The sequence below is a fragment of the Struthio camelus genome, chromosome 7 (genome assembly GCF_040807025.1).
Source record: "Struthio camelus isolate bStrCam1 chromosome 7, bStrCam1.hap1, whole genome shotgun sequence".
NCBI lineage: Eukaryota > Metazoa > Chordata > Aves > Struthioniformes > Struthionidae > Struthio > Struthio camelus.
In genome coordinates this window covers 30,171,784-30,186,003 of record NC_090948.1, presented here as the reverse complement: position 1 = coordinate 30,186,003, position 14,220 = coordinate 30,171,784, and the positions used below count along the sequence as shown (strand labels likewise).

The following is a 14,220-nucleotide window of genomic DNA, read 5'->3' as shown; positions in this document are numbered from 1 at the left end:
CTGGCCTCTTATCAAGGCTTCTTCTTTGACCTTGTGGCCAACCCCAGTGTTGTTTGTGATGACAGCTGTTGCACTGGTGCAGAACCAGCCATCTGGTGACTGACTTGTCCTCTTGGACCCTGTTTTCTTCCAGCTGTCAGGAATTTACTCCATTGGACTGAAAATAATTTAGTATGTAAATACATTCTTCATGATATCCAAGCTATTACTTCCATGGGCAATGTGGTGGTTGCCGTAATTCCCGTAGCCAGGCTGTATCCCCCAGGAGCCTCTCTTCCCTCAGAAGAGGGAGGAAGGGAGGACTCTGATTACTCTGAAGTCCAGTACACTGTGTTCAGACCTACAGGTATGATCTCTTGACTCTTTGGATTGAATAATCCCTCTACAGCAGCTGGAAGGGGAACCCCAGCCTGCCCATATGTGTGTGCTCCAGGAGTGGGAATATAGATCACCCCACACTCTAATGGCCTCTATAGTTGTGGAATCTATTCCCATCCACATGTCTGATCTGCCATTTAATTACCTTATTTGCTCCATTAAGGTTTGAGGCAATGAGTCTGGAAAGTTACTTATGTTACATGTTTTCTTGCATGTGAATCTTAATATGACCGCTCATCTATCTGTAGTGTGATCAAATATTCCATTTTAAAATAATAAAAACGTTGAAGTTATAAATACAAGCATGAGCAGCCACATTATCCCATTCTGCTTCTTAGTGGAAGCAGTTTTCCCCAAGGGTGTCTTTGGGAAGTTTTCTGTAACACTGACTCCTAGCAGCAACTGATTTGCCTTCACAAAAGTAGTTTCCAAGCCTCCACCGAAACCTGTGAACCTTCAGTTCTGCTCAGCTTCTGAAAGCTTAATTCCCATGGAGAAGAGCTGAACATCTTCTAACATTTAATTACCCGACCCTTCCCCACATCCTGCATAGTCTCTAGTACCTCTAATGTGCGTCCAAAACTTACAGATCTCTCCAAATTGAAACACATTCTGTTTTTCTAACACGTTGGCAGTTCGTAAGGATGTTTTGTTGTTGTTTGTTTTTTTTAAAACTTGCTCCTGGAATGCAGAGTTCAATCAATAAGTGTAGAGTAGGACAGCAATAGCTCACAATTGAAAGTTAGTTTGCAGGAGAGGAACTGCTATTTAAATACACGTTTATTTCAGCTTTATGTCCCTCAGGCAGGGGCTTTACTCACTAACACCAAATACTGTCCTGGTGCAGCTGCACAAAATTATTTCCACTCAGCAACTGCCAGAAGAAAGTTAAAGGAAAGAGATAGACACAAACAAGGGATTTAAAAAAAAATGCCTATCCCCCAAGTTTCTACTGCAAACGACTCCCAAATACTGTTTGCCCTCCCCCTGATTTTTTTTTTTTAAAGAAAATGACAGTGAAAATTAAGAGATTTTGTTTTAACTCTCCATTTAATAGAAAGATATATTCCCCAGAAAAAATAGCAGGACTTTTTGTTGTTTTACAAGTTGTTTCACCCGCTTCTAAGGAAAAACATTGTTTCTTCAGCTGAACACCCTGTGCCCTTATCCACACACTTTCCAAATGGGTGGCTGAATTTTCATGCTTGGCTTCTCAATAGCAGCACAGAGCTAAGAGCAATAGGTCAAAAAGCAGTCTTTTGCAGTCTCCTGGGCTATTCAGAGTCAGATCCTTCGCATAAGCGAGACAATCCTGCAAACCAGCACAGTGTGCAACAGCCCCACCCTGCCACATCCCTCCTGCGTCCTGCACCTTCTCCTCCCTCTCTCCTTTCCACCACCCCAAAGCTGGTGAGAAATGCTCGAGGACAGCCTTTCCGCCTGTGCCAAGAAAGGCCACCTTCAGTGGGGAGACAGCTCTTCACATCTGTAACATCCTGCCCTTTTCGCTTAGCATTAAGAAAGGTCGTGAGGGTATAAGGTAATATTACCTTACAGTCCTCCACAAGGTTGTATCATTAGTAGTAACAACAAAAAACAGTAGAACAGAACAGTTGCTTTTCAGGGTTTCCTCCCCCCTTGAAAGAAACCCATAAAGCAAGTAGAAAATTGAGATACACTGCGACTGTTTTATGTAAAAGTTGGATTGACGCATGTTTTTGGGACACAAACTATGTAAGCACACTGAGTTTTGAAGCCTCAGTCTTAGAGGCTCACCAGAAAGGCAGCCCAACCTCTACGCTGCTGCTTCCAGATGGCCCTTAGCAACCTGGTTTCCTGTGTTCGTAACCCCTCTCTCCCCAGCCGCGATGTCGTAACACGCTGGTAACAATAACATTTCTGAAATGGAAATGCTTCACAGGCCAAAAAGCTGAGCTCAATCAACTCGGGGGGAAAGCAAACCACGGAGAGCTATTGTTTCTGAAAACAGTCCAAAAACTCTTGGCGCTTCAAGGCATTCCCAATGTCCTTTGCACTATTTCCAGGAAAAATGATTCCCAAGGCCTTGTGTATTAAAAAAAAAAATCTGGCTTATATCAATAAACATGATAACTGCTGTATTTTTTCCCTTTAATCAGAGCATAGCTAGCATGTAGAAGCAATCAGAGCTGAGAGAAATAGCCTGTTTTAAGTGTAGCATTTCAAAGCTCTCACAAATTCTCCACTGGGAAACAAAAATTAACTCTTGGGGTTCCTGAAACTAAGCATCATCTTTGACTGCATTTATGTAATGAAAATTCTTGAAGAAAGTTTGGGGGCAGACAGAGGTGGAACAGGCTGTAGAAAAGGTAGAAGGGCAGTTTTTGCCGACCGAGACAGACCTCCTCTTGTCTCTATTGTGGCAGAAGCACAGGGTGCACCAAAAGTTGGGTTGCAGGCCTAGAGTTGGGATTGTCACGCTCCGATCCCAAATTCTAACGTACTGACTTCCAGCAACTCAGTGGGGGCTTTTTCTTTATAGAAGTTGGAGGAGATTAGGGGTTCCCAACCTCTGGGTCCTAGTGATACATGATACAGGAAATCCAGTTTGCAATTAAGTTGTAAATTAAGCTAACCTCTAAGTGTATAGCATGTGGCCCAGAACAACGAAAACGTTGGGCAATGTGTCATAGGTAATAATCTTGCATCAGTAACAAACTACTGGCAATCACTGCTGAATTACTTCCACCTATTTTTTCACTCACTGTATAATATAGTAAATAAAAGTGTTGCACTTAGATTCCAATCTAACCAAGGACAGCAAGAAGTTGCAGACATCCTTTATTTATAATAATAGGGAAATAATATATTTTGTCTCATTTTAGTCATTCAGAGAGCTGTGAAACCCTTGCTTTCTCTGGACTGATCTTGCAATGTTACATGGGGGGGGGGGGGGAAGCTTCAAACGGCTCCATTGTTCCTCTCTACAGTGTCTCAGGTGGATAGCTTTGGAATGAAGAACTTATTTATAAATATCTAGAAAACTTAAAGGATCATATGTACTTCAAGGTTTTACAGCTAAATGCAAGCTTGTAGGATTTAGGATAGGAGTGGAAAGACAAATAGCCATAATTTTGTAATTTATATTTATCCACCCCCTGCTCCTAGAATCATATTTTGAAAAGGTGAGCAAGACCTTACCCCTAAAAGCAAGAAGCTTATGGCTTGTTGTCAGGTTTCACCACATTTGCTGTCTCTATCCACAGTCCCATAGAACATTCACCGTCTCCTTAATGGCAAGCCATTGTGCAATAAAATTGTCTGTCAGATACACTCCAAGAAAATTGAGTAATTATGGAGGTTTTTTTCCAAACTATTTTAGCTGTGCACTTTATGCGGTTCTGCTCCACATCTCTATCACCTCTCTGCCTATTATGCTTTCCAAACACATAACCTTACTTCAATATGCAACACAGCTATTTTATTTTCAAAATGAATGTGAAACCATTTCTTGTCATGGAAAATTAAAGAAAAAAGATCTACTAAAGCCAAAGCCATTTCGCTCCCTTGTTCAGCTGAATATACCTCCAATCCTGTGATTCCACAAATGTTATTAAAAATATACAGCCACTTTATTAGCCAAGTTCAGGGTGGAGGGCTATGCTTTTTTGTCAATAGCTTTGCAGCTGCTCTGCTTCAGAAATTCCAGTCTCGAAAACATGGGGTCGAGTATTGAGAAAACCTCACTTATTTATGTAATGTCTGTGCATTGGCAAGACAGCTTGGCTGTAGTAGTACTGAATCCTAACATTGTTAACCCCTGCTGGCATTGCTGGGCAATGGGATTCCCATGCTGTAGGTGCTAATGCCTTTGGGACATCTCAGTTACAGGAGCCAAGAGAAAGAATGGTTCTGTGTCACCACATCCATAAATACAGTTAGCAATTAAGTCCTCCAGTAATTTGTCTACAATAAAGTTTACAAGACCTCTGTGAAAAAGGATGATACTCAAGGTTGTGAGGCCCCACCCTACCACTGGCCTGGACAGCTGAAAAAAATATTTGGTCCCTTCAGGAAAGAAATACAATGTCATTAGAATAACTGGGAGAAAGCTCAGTTAAACATAAAAGTAGTCTTAACATGCATGGTAAAGACTAACAGCCAGCGAGAAAAGCCTGGATCAAAACTTATTTCCTTTCTTCACTGCAGAGACCCCTGGAAAAGCCAGATGGCCTGGATGTTTCAGATCAGAGCAAAGAACATCCTCAGCATCTTTGCGAGAAGTGCAAAGTTTTGGGCTACTACTGCCGTCGTGTGCAATAAGCCTTCGAAGCGGCCTCTTCCCGTCCCCATCACCCTTCAAGATCCTCTGGCAGCATACGATGAACAGCAACACAAAAAGACAAAAGCTAAAATAATTGCCAATATTGCCTATCTTTAACCTAATAATATGCCTTACCATTAGTAGAATGTAACATTTCTCCTGTGCATGCACACACATGCAACAGGTATTTACAGGACTATGGTGTATTTGTATACATATATATAACGTGTGTGTGTGTGTGTATATATATGTACACACACATATGTAAACAGTGTTACTGATAGTGTTCACAATAGAGCCACTGTTGCAGGTTCTGTTGATTGTTTACACAGTTCCTATACCATGCCCAAGTGAAACGAAGTACTATTCATTAGGCAAGATACAATATTCACAAGGAATATATATTATAAATAGCTTTTGCAGAGGTTAAATAACTGTGGGGACACTAGTTGCAAGCACTCACTCACATCACGAACGCTATTCCTATTATATGACAAGACGAAGGAAGATGACAGGAGCCACAGCGTAAAAGATGGAGCGTTATTGTTTTCCCAGCTTTAGAAAGCCGGAGGGTTCTGTGCTGCTGCTTTCTTGGACTTTTTCTACCTGTAACGTAACTTGGGCAGGGCTTAGGCAAAAGCATTCTTGCAGGATGTGGCAAAAAAAAGTGAATAATTGTTTGAGGGTGTGGTTAGTGTGGCAAGGGAATGCCATAATGGGACACAGAGCACCAAGAAGGATGAGGAGGAGACGAAATTGGCTTGCTTGTGTTACTAGCAGATCCTTCTCTTGTCATATAATTCATCTAAAACGGTCCCTTTATGTGTATGGGCTAGTCATTAGGCCACAAGGACACTAAATTTACTGTGAATAATGGGGGCTAAGAATGCTTAATATTGTCCCCAAAACCCTTAATTGAAAGATTAGCCAGACTTACTATTTATAATAGTTTTAAAGCCACTTTCTGGAAATATTTTTATGTCCTGTTTTCTACTGTAGAAATTTGTTATTAATATGAAACTTTTTAGCCATAGGGGTGTTATGAGGCATGACAAACATCAATCTACATAACTTTCCTCTTTTCTGTCTTCCTGAAACACCTGTATACCTTAGGATAAATGTAGGAGTTATATTTGGTTGTCCCATTTCAGGTAGAACTTTGTGCAGGGGCCTCCTGTTGCAAAGAAATATCTTATCAGGGATCGGGGAATATCATGAACTGAAAGTACCTCGAGACAGTATCCTGTTTGTACGTCTCTCAAAGAGTACATTGGCAAAAGGACACACAAGCAATTCATTTGCATTATTCACTTAAATATGTAAAAAAATTACAGGGATAATTTTTTTTAAAACAACAATTTATATTTTTACAAAGTTTCCTTTAGAGAGATTGGTTTGTGTGAATGGTATTTAGTGGAATTATTTTAAATCCTAAATAACTTGAGGTAAATTAAATCTGTTTTAAAGATTAATTCCATAATGCTAATCCAGAGGGGTTTTTTTTACTAGGATGTTACCAGTGTGTACAGTCAAATTCCTGTACTGCAAATTGAAAGCTTACAGTGAGTATTCTTATATGAAATGTGAACCTCTCTACAAATTTGCTCCAGGGTGAAAGTTTTGCCATTTCCCCGCTTTGCTATAAACAGGGCAAAATTGTTTGTCTGTGCTGGTGGCAGCAAACATTGCATACGTATCTCACAAACGTCATTATTTATGGGTAGCCCAAGTGATGCAGCCTACAAGCTAGAGCAATGGATAAACATGGGGACTTGTTGCTTCTAACCAAGATTTTTCCGTTAGCTCACTGATTTTGGGCAAGTCACAAAATCCTTTTGGGCCTCAGTTTCCCCAACTGCAAAATGGGGATAATAATACTTTAGCATACCTACCTCACAGGGGTGTTGTGAGGCTTACTTAATATCATCTATAGGTGTTTTGACATCATTGGATGAGAAGTGCTAGATAATGCTAAAATATTAACTAAATTAATCACTTTGAAGCTAATTTTGCCCAGCTGGCAATTTCATCAACTAAAATGAACCTAAAATAATACAAAAATTTAACACTAATAACAGATTCAGTTGTCTCAGTCAAAATATGCAATTTTAGCATTTTCAAATGGGAATGCGTTCTTTTGCACAAACTCAAAAGTTTTCTTTGAGACAAATTTTCCAAAAATACTCCATTTGCCCATACAAGTAAGAGTAAGAAACTACACAGGCAAATCTAGGAGTGGATTTTCAGGCTTGAGCTCTAGTGTTAATCTAGATCTTTTGTTTCAGGCATGAGTAATACTGAAGGAATGAATGCAAGAGAGCCACATACTAAAGCAGATCTATTTTTTTGTTCCTCTTGAGCACTTAATAGCACATGAACAAAAACCGCCTTGATGCATCATATCCAGCCAAAGGACAAGTTAAGAAATCCCATTAGATAAAAAGCAAGAGAAAGTTTTATTTTACCCCAGAAACCGAGATGGTGCTACCAACCATTCTTTCTGTTATGAAATAGTTTCAGACTTATGATAACCACTAAATAGAAGGAAAAAATCAAGAAAACAGCTCATCCCTTGATATAGCTACATCAATATACAACATACCACAAGATTTTAAACAGAGACCAACTAAAAGACACCCTTATGTGCAATTGTTGCTATTTGCATGACAGTGCCATCTTAAAAATTGTTTATCCAGATTCAACACTGCACAGTGATGCCTTTAGCTTATGGATTTTCGGGTTGTAATTTAAAAATAAGGTTCCTAAAACTACATCCGATTGACTTTAACACAATTAACGTGTATAGGTGTAGAATAATAATTTCTAGAAGCATACTTATGAAAGTTCAATATTTATATCATAATATTTTCCTAGGCAGTAGACATACAGAAATATCTAAGCGCTGTTCAGCATTAAGCGTACGCGGCATAACGGGGAAGAAAACAGCCTTTCCCAGACGCTTACGTTGGGGGAAAAGCAGACAGAGAACAAAACGCGTGGAAAGCAAGAAGCCACGCTGCCGTTGCCTGTACTGCCCAACTCGGCGGCCCCCGAGGCCTTCGCGGGCTGCGCCGGGACGCGGGGCCGGAGGGCAGCGAGGGAGGGAGGCGGCCGGCCGAGCCGCCGCTCCCGGCTCCGCGCGGAGGGGCGCGGGGAGGAGCGGGGCAGCGCGCCCCCGGCCGCCGCGGCTCCCCCCCTCCGCCCGGCCGCCGCGGCTCCCCCCCTCCGCCCGGCCGGCCGCGGCTCCCCGTCCTCCCCGCGCAGGGCTGGAAACCTCATCTCGGCCAAGGTGGCGCCTGGGGAAAGGCTGCGGAGCCAAGGGCGCGGGACGGGAGGGGACGAGCCGCCTGCTGTCCCTCCCTGCATGAGGTTCACTCGCAGGAATGCGACACGGAGCCCTGGCTGTTTGCTTCACGCTTGTCTTTAGAGTTCGGGGATTGCTGGAAAAAACAAATCGGTATAAATAACGCACGGGAGTTTGTGGTCATTAGCTTTTAATTAAGGGCACAGAACTGAAGTTTCTGATTTTTTGATTTCCACACGCTTGGGTTTCGACTAGAATAACGTAAGCTTCTCCATTTTGTAAGGTAATTCACCTCTGAACTATTTTTTCCAAAACAAAAAAAATCCACTTCAAAGTTCAGATTTTGAATGGAACGAGGATGAGCCGATTTTCTTCTCAGATTTTATGAATCCTTTCTGATGTTCTCTCTAACAGCTCTACGTTTAGATCATCAACTAGCATTCCTGTTTTTTCCACTGTCTTATCAGAAGACAAGAGAGTAACGGTAAAAAAAAAAAAAAAAAAAGTTTTACTTTTACATCAACACAAGTCTCCCTACGTTTGGTTTTCTCAGAGGGGTACCTGAGGGAAATCTAGCTCTATGCATGTCCTTGACAAACTTAGCTTTAAATCCCAACAGGTGCTTCTTGTGGTCTGCATACAGATCCATCCAGCACACACTTTTTTCCATTGGAGATTTTAAACGTTCATTCATTTTTTTGGGAAAAAATAATCTCAATTTGTTCCTTCCATCCATCAGAACACTTCACACAATTTGTCTTTGGCATTGGCACTATTCTCCAGAAAAGTATTAGTGATCTGAAATAAGTAGTGAAGGTCCTTAGCTGTTTTAACTTGATGTAATGCTGATGAAGTTACAGCTACTTCATTTAACAGCAGCGAAGAAAAAACCCTGTAGATTACAGCAAAGCCCTGTTTTAGCCGGTTTCTAGTGCTGCTACCACAGACATAAAATGATGCCACAGAAGCAAAGTTTGAGACCTTTTTGTCTCAAGGTTGCTTTTTAATTTCAGATAAATACACAAGGGTATATATTATTTCTAAAAATAAGTGTATTTTAAAGTTCCCCATTATATGGGACTTAGTTTGTAAACTAAAAATGTGAAGTTATGTATGTCTGAGAGAAGCCTTCTACAGAGAAACGGTCTCTATATTTTACCTTTTTGTATAACACAAAATTTAGGTTAAACATGGGTTGCATACTTGTGATGCTCTAGCCATTATTCCAAAAATAAAACTACTTGACACATTAAAAGCTAAGAGCTTTTGGAAATGTTAGAATTCATAGATTAGTTCTCTATGTCCTGCAGTCATGTAGAACATCTTTTTTTTTCTTCTTAGTATGCATCCAAAGAGTGAGCCACTGAATAGCATGCAATAAATCAACATGTGTTTTTTAAATTAAATGAATTTGACAAACATTTTCCACTTGCCTTTGCCAATATGTTTCAAAATGTGATGGAACTATCCCCATACAAAATCATTCCTTAAGACATCACTCCACTCCTGATTGGGCTTCAATACATATCTGTTTCTTATCTGCAAAACCACTGCTGTCCATTAATGTTGCTATATTGCTGAAGTGCTCAGAGGGCTGATTGAGATCTTAGATATAGGGATGATGGTTTGTGTTTCTAGGATGTATTTCAAAGGGACAATCGTGTGCAGTTACTAGATATAGATGATTGATATAAATGTTTACCCCTGTATGAAGTATTTTACAGTTTTACTTGCAGATGTGTATTTATCTTGAGTTATACTTGACATAGAGTTCCTTTCAATTTTTTTTTAATACTATGTGTGTATTTTGGAAACCTTTTTAGATGTTAAAATTTTTGAATGGTTACAAATATTTCTTGTAATACTGAATTGTTATCTTGTCTGGAAACTCTTTACAGTAACTTTTTTGTATATATTTGAGGGCCTTTTTAAAGAAAAGTATTGTTTGGTTTTTTGGGGAAAGTTTTTACAACTTGGAAGCTTTCAGAAGGGCCTTCCTCTCAGCTAGGATACTAACAGAGGTAAGAGTTTTCTTAAGTATTTTGCAGAACTAAGGATGTATCCTCAAGAAAATATTTATGGAAGTAATTTACTTTTTTTTTTTTTACAATGCTTTTGTCTGTATAAAGTATGCAACAGAACTACATTAAGAAGGAAATATTGTCTACATAAAATATTATATGAAAGTTGGTACATAATTCTGACAAAAAACCTTGCAATTCTTTAAGCCATATGTTTTTTGTTATCCTTGGATGAAAATATCAGTATTAAGTAACCAATGTATTATTCAAGTGCTTAGACTTATATGAAAATGTTTATACAGTTTATTTATGTGTATTGAGGAAGGATTGCTAGAAAAAGCTATCACTAGACATATAGCAAGTGAGGAGCAAATAACAGTATACTGTCACTTTATGACCTCGTGAGAGAGACAGAAGTCGCTGAAAGCACAGCAGAGACTCGGCTTTCAGAATTTCTGAAGCACAAGTGTTCAGTTTGAAACGCTCGTTTTTGTCCTTTTTCCTGGCAAGAAGGGAAAAGTTGGTTGGGAGGCTGTTTGACAACTTGACTTTCACAACCGTTTTCAGACTGTGAGTTCAGCTACACAGTACCAGCTACAGCAATAACGTCAATCAAAGGACATAACAGAGAAGGGTTGAAGTAGCTTATTGTAGGGATTTATGTTTATTTTAATTAGAACTCATAGCAATATAGAGTATGCATGTGCACGTATTTGAAGCCTTTTTACACTTTACATTTCATGTAGTTTGATTATATTATGAAGGTTTGGGTTTTTAGTTTGATATTTTACCATACTAAAGTGGGAGGTCTGCCCAGCCCCGTACTGGATTCTTGTTTCCTTTAAAAGGTTATGTAGTATACAGCAGCCACTGCATTGTGTACTAGTGCTAAAACTAACACTGTATCTTATGAATTTCTTCAGCTTTAAAGAAATTAACCTAGTTGTTACTACATTTGTTTAGCTGTACCCACTGACCTTGGCAGTTTCAGTTGGTGACCCATATAATTTCATTTTCTGTAACTGTTAATAAACTTGTACAGCTAAAACAAACAAAACCTATGGACAAAGGCCTCAGAGGTGCCAGTTCTGCTGCAGCAATCAAGATGACAGCTCACTTATCTGGTGTCTACATTGCTAAAGAGACTGTAAAACCTCTGTTGTGGATTGTCCATAAAATGGCATTCCGACATGTGCCTTATTTGCTGGATAGTATACGGCTTTCCTCTAGTATCATAGCATTTTAATGCTGTATTAAAATACTGCAAAAAAGAGCAAGAAGTTGTATGCTTTTCTTGAGTGAGTTCCTTCCGAGTTTCGCTCTGGGTTCACCAGCACGAGCCGGCAGCGGCCAGCAGGCCAGCCCCAGCCCGGGGCTCGCGGTGCAAGCCTGCCCCGGGGCCCCCGCGGCCCCCACCACCGCAGCAGGAGCGGCTCCCCGCTGCAGCACAGACCTTCATCCGCACCAGGCCGGGCCGTAGTCCAGGGGGCAAAGCTTTCACCCGAAGGCGTCTCCGCCAGGGACCAGCTTAGGCTGACCGAGCCAACTCTCAGTTTTCAAACAGCGTGGCATCATCTAGCTTAATAAAAGATTTCTAGCCCTAATAGTTGCAGAGGAAAGCTCAAGTGCCAAAAGGTAGCTACAACGGAGAAGAACGTTTATGATATTTAAAAGTCATTAAGTTGCATCAGCTATGATTTTCAGGATCACATCTAATTCATCCTCTGTCAACACTAAAAGTTGGCAAGAACTATACCTACTATATGTTTGTTGCTTATCAGCAATAAGACTCTTACACCCCCAGTCAAAGTTCAATTGCAAGTGGTTTTTCTGTTAAGACTGCCAATATCATCGTGTCTGGAAATTCTTAAAATATAAGGCGGCCATGGAATTAACTTTGGACTTTAAATACATTGCCTCTAACACCAGAGCACCCCTTCTTTAAAAACTTTAAAAAAGAAAATCTATTTTTTAATGGACATACCAGCACACAGTTCTAGGCCTGTGATTTTTCACTACAAACGTGATGCATATTGGACACGTAGAGCTCTATGTCTTAGGGCCACAATTTACACTATACAGCAAGATGGATTTCTGGGAAGATAGGAGTGCTGTTTTCCTTCAGTCCGCATGAGAGGGAGAGAATACGTGTGTGCGCGCATGCACACATGTGCGGGGCAAGGGGGGATTTTGGCCAAGGAATCATGAGGTCCTGAAGTGCTGGGGAAAAAAAAAAGTGACTATTTCATCAAATAATGAAGAACATCCTCCCAGCTGAACCCCATAAAAGTGAAAAGCGTATTCACAGCTAGTTGGTAAATGGTCGTTAAAAAAAATTACTTTTCAATATTAAACTTGCCAATAGTACAGTTTCCCCTAGCAAGCAGCATCATAAAGCCAAGTTCAGATCTGAAATACATCTTTGCACCAGAAGAACTGGGAGCTACCCAAACACCAACACTTTTCAGATTTAGCTTTCCACTGAGATCAGAAAAAACACTCTAAGTTGAGTAGACAAACTGCAAAGTCCTATTTCCCCTATTACCACATTTCCTACGATGCCCCTCACAAAAAATGTTTTTATTTAAACTGAAAAAAATAAATTAACACAAACAATATGACATCAACAAAAACAGCCGAACTGCATTTCCATCATTCTTCATTCCCGGTGTTTTGCCTTCCTACTCTATGTGAGTGCAGTCAGAAGACAATGCAACACCCCACTCAGAAAAGCCAAATAATTCCCACTTCAAGAAAAATATTAGAGATTTCACACTATTACTCAGACTTTAAAATAAGTTGTTTTAGTTATTCTTTGTAGAAAGACAATTTAACCAATACACCAACACTACCATTTTTAAAAGTAGTCACATCATATGGGAAGACCCATCTCAGATCATTCCAGTAGATGAGTCGGCATATGAGCTAGACCTAACGCCCTGGACAGTCAGACACTCAGCACATTCGCTCTTGCTTAGTCTTGCTCAGGGCTCCCCAGTGCGGTCCAGTCCCTGCTGTGCAACATAGTCGATATGCTAAAAAAGGCTCTTCCTTCGCCTGTGTCCTTCCCGACAAAGATATACACGAGAGCCCCTAGGAGGAGGAGCCCAACATCCTGAGCACTAAATGCCAACGACCTGGTCTTTCCCCCTAGGAACTAAAAACCCATAACTGAGCTGGAGAAACGTAGCACCCTCACCTGTCAGAAACATGTACTTTACGATCAATTTATGATCCTGGAAGAAAGAATATCACATTCAGCATTGCTTTTTTTCTAGTATTCACCTTGTGCATGATGGAAAACAGCTCCTTCGAAAACTCCTCTCTCAGTAACACCAGTTCTTGGGCCCGCACCTGCTCACAGAGCACTTTTGTCTTCTTGAAAGCAACACAATGGCTCTCGTTCACCATCCTTGTTTCAAATACACTTTAGACCAAAAAAACCCAAATCATTTCTTGATACAGCCTCCCAAAAATGCAAAACCTCTTTCAAATGATGTTTTAAAAAAAGCCCTCTCAATTCTTCCATAAATTTTAGGAGACTTTTTAGTAATTGAACATACTGGGAAAAAAGCCTACCTCAGTCAGTATTTACTGGGTCAAAACTGAAGTTGAGGCAAATCACATTCACGAGGATTTGGAGCTTCCCCGATCTGCAGTCCAGGTTGGGTCAAGACAGCCAGTGCTTCCCTGCAAGTGAACACAACATGGTTGGCCATCCTGGCTAAAAACACCATCCAGTCACATAACTCAGAGCTGGCTGATGAGAAAAACAGAGGCAGCAGCGACCCTGGGCATTCCCTGGAGACTTTGTTTCTGCTCCATGAGCTTAGCTAAGGAAAAACGCAGTCATAGTTACCTTAAAAAAAAAAGTGGGGAGGGAGGGAGAGAAACAGAGCTTGCATGCCCAGCTAATGCAACCAAAACCTGTGCCTACAGGGAAAGCAAACTAGAGCCAAAAACTTTATAGATGTTTTAAGTGAAGTAGGGTGCAAGCCAAAATTTTTATTTTACTTTTTACTCCAGACTTTTTTAGGCCAGCTGAGAACAGAAACCAGAATACCAAAATACCATAAGAAAGCTTTCTCTTATATAGTTTCTGAGCACATCTAGGCAGCAGGCATCAGAAATCTAACTCCAGCCAGCTTTTTATAAGGTTTCCACACAGTTCTGCAATGCAATAAGCCGGCACAATTCAATGGGCTTTAGAAGAG

The 14,220-nt window shown here is 40.5% G+C and overlaps 1 protein-coding gene and 1 long non-coding RNA gene across 3 annotated transcripts in view; one reads left to right on the top strand and one right to left on the bottom strand.

Annotated features, from left to right (window-relative positions):
* The window catches only part of ZCCHC24 (zinc finger CCHC-type containing 24), a 123,234-nt gene extending 111,955 nt beyond the window's left edge, over positions 1-11,279 (top strand). For both annotated transcript variants that reach the window (XR_011142217.1, XM_068950579.1), the window contains one exon: positions 4,567-11,279. Coding sequence is in view for 1 of the 2 variants with exons in the window: in XM_068950579.1 (XP_068806680.1) it covers positions 4,567-4,680 (114 nt within the window). In the remaining variant the exon portion in view is untranslated. The remainder of the gene's footprint in view (positions 1-4,566) is intronic.
* Positions 1-13,690, bottom strand: part of LOC138067826 (uncharacterized) — a 103,925-nt gene extending 90,235 nt beyond the window's left edge. Inside the window, exon 1 of the long non-coding RNA XR_011142219.1 lies at positions 13,586-13,690. This is a non-coding gene — a long non-coding RNA (uncharacterized lncRNA). The remainder of the gene's footprint in view (positions 1-13,585) is intronic.
* Between the last annotated feature and the right edge of the window lie 530 nt (positions 13,691-14,220).